Source organism: Empidonax traillii, unplaced genomic scaffold, assembly GCF_003031625.1.
Source record: "Empidonax traillii isolate 1590-97213 ecotype Southwest subspecies unplaced genomic scaffold, ASM303162v1 scaffold2431:size48349, whole genome shotgun sequence".
NCBI classification, from domain to species: Eukaryota; Metazoa; Chordata; class Aves; order Passeriformes; family Tyrannidae; genus Empidonax; species Empidonax traillii.
This window is the reverse complement of record NW_020957624.1, coordinates 1-2,110: the sequence shown is the minus strand read 5'-3', so window position 1 is coordinate 2,110 and position 2,110 is coordinate 1. Positions and strand designations below refer to the sequence as shown.

At 38.6% G+C, this 2,110-nt stretch overlaps 1 protein-coding gene across 1 annotated transcript in view; it reads left to right on the top strand.

Moving 5' to 3' along the window:
• The window catches only part of LOC114071921 (maltase-glucoamylase, intestinal-like), a gene marked incomplete at both ends in the record, with an annotated part of 43,539 nt that extends 41,908 nt beyond the window's left edge, over positions 1-1,631 (top strand). The window contains 2 exon segments of the mRNA XM_027909804.1: positions 1,403-1,437; positions 1,515-1,631. Of these exon segments, the coding sequence (XP_027765605.1) occupies positions 1,403-1,437; positions 1,515-1,631 (152 nt within the window).
• Between the last annotated feature and the right edge of the window lie 479 nt (positions 1,632-2,110).

Below are 2,110 nucleotides of genomic sequence, written 5' to 3'. Positions count from 1 at the left end.
CAATTTTTAAAAATTTCCTTCCCAAATTCCCCTTTTTACCCCCAAAATTCCCAATTTTTAAAATTTCCATCCCAAATTCCCCCTTTTCACCCCGAAAAATTCCCATTTTTTTAAATTTCCATCCCAAATTCCCCTTTTTCACCCCCAAAATTCCCAATTTTTTAAAATTCCCATCCCAAATTCCCCTTTTTTAACCCCCAAAATTCCCAATTTTTTTTATTTCCATCCCAAATTCCCCTTTTTTAGACCCACAATTCCACATTTTTCTTGATTCCCCTCCTCAAAAAATCAAATTTTTTACCCCCAAAATTCCCAATTTTTAAAATTCCCATCCCAAATTCCCCCTTTTCCCCCCCAAAATTCCCAATTTTTTTAATTTCCATCCCAAATTCCCCTTTTTTAGACCCACAATTCCACATTTTTCTTGATTCCCCTCCTCAAAAAATCAAATTTTTTTCCCCAAAATTCCCAATTTTTAAAAATTCCCATCCCAAATCCCCCTTTTTACCCCCAAAATTCCCAATTTTTTTAAATTCCCATCCCAAATTCCCATTTTCACCCCCAAAATTCCCAATTTTTTTTTAATTCCCATCCCAAATTCCCCTTTTTCACCCCCAAAATTGCGATTTTTTTTTATTTCCTTCCCAAATTCCATCTTTTTACCCCCAAAATTCCCAATTTTTTAAAATTCCCATCCCAAATTCCCCCTTTTTCACCCCCAAAATTCCCAATTTTTTTATTTCCATCCTAAATTTCTCTTTTTTAGACCCACAATTCCACATTTTTCTTGATTCCCCTCCTCAAAAAATCCAATTTTTTTCCCCCAAAATTCCCAATTTTTTTATTTCCATCCCAAATTCCACATTTTTACCCCCAAAATTCCATATTTTTTAATTTCCATCCTAAATTTCCATTTTTAGACCCACAATTCCACATTTTTCTTGATTCCCCTCCTCAAAAAATCAAATTTTTTTCCCCAAAATTCCCAATTTTTTAAATTCCCATCCCAAATTCCCCTTTTTCACCCCCAAAATTCCCAATTTTTTTAAATTCCCATCCCAAATTCCCCCTTTTCACCCCCAAAATTCCCAATTTTTTTTAATTCCCATCCCAAATTCCATCTTTTCACCCCCAAAATTCCCAATTTTTTTTTATTTCCATCCCAAATTCCCCCTTTTTAGACCCACAATTCCACATTTTTCTTGATTCCCCTCCTCAAAAAATCAAATATTTAATCCCCAAAATTCCCAATTTTTAAGAATTTCCATCCCAAATTCCCCCTTTTCACCCCCAAAATTCCCAATTTTTTTTATTTCCATCCCAAATTCCCCCTTTTTCACCCCCAAATTCTCAATTTTTTTTCCATTTCCCATCCTAAATTTCCCCTTTTTTCCCCCCCCAGGAATGTTGGAATTCAGCCTCTTCGGCATCTCCTACGTAAGTCCCGCCCCCATTTCCTCATTCCCACCGGAATTCCCGGGAATTCCCATCCCGTTTTTTTTTTCTCCTCCCAGACCGGCGCCGACATTTGCGGATTTTTCCAAGATTCCACCTACGAGCTCTGCGCCCGCTGGATGGAACTGGGAGCCTTCTACCCCTACTCCCGCAACCACAACGGCAAAGGATCCAGGGTGGGGCATTCCACACGGAGATTCCCGCTTTTCCCACCATTTTCCCAAATTTCCCTCCATTTTCCTTCATTTTCCCTCCATTTTTTCCCCATTTTTCCTTCAATTTTTCCTCCACTTTCCCTCCATTTTCCCTCCATTTTCCCTCCATTTTCCCTCCATTTTTCCCTCCTTCTTCCTCAATTTTTCCTCCATTTTCCCTCCCATTTTCCCTCTATTTTCCCTCCATTTTCCCTCCATTTTCCCTCCATTTTCCTCTCATTTTCCCTCCATTTCCCCTCCATTTTCCCCCAATTTTTTCCCCATTTTTCCTTCAATTTTCCTCTCATTTTCCCTCCATTTTCCCTCCATTTTCCCTCCACTTTCCCTCCATTTTCCTTCATTTTCCCTCCATTATCCTTCAATTTTCCACTATTTCCCTCCATTTTCCCTCCATTCTCCCTCCATTTTCCCTCCATTTTCCTTCATTTTCCCTCCATTTT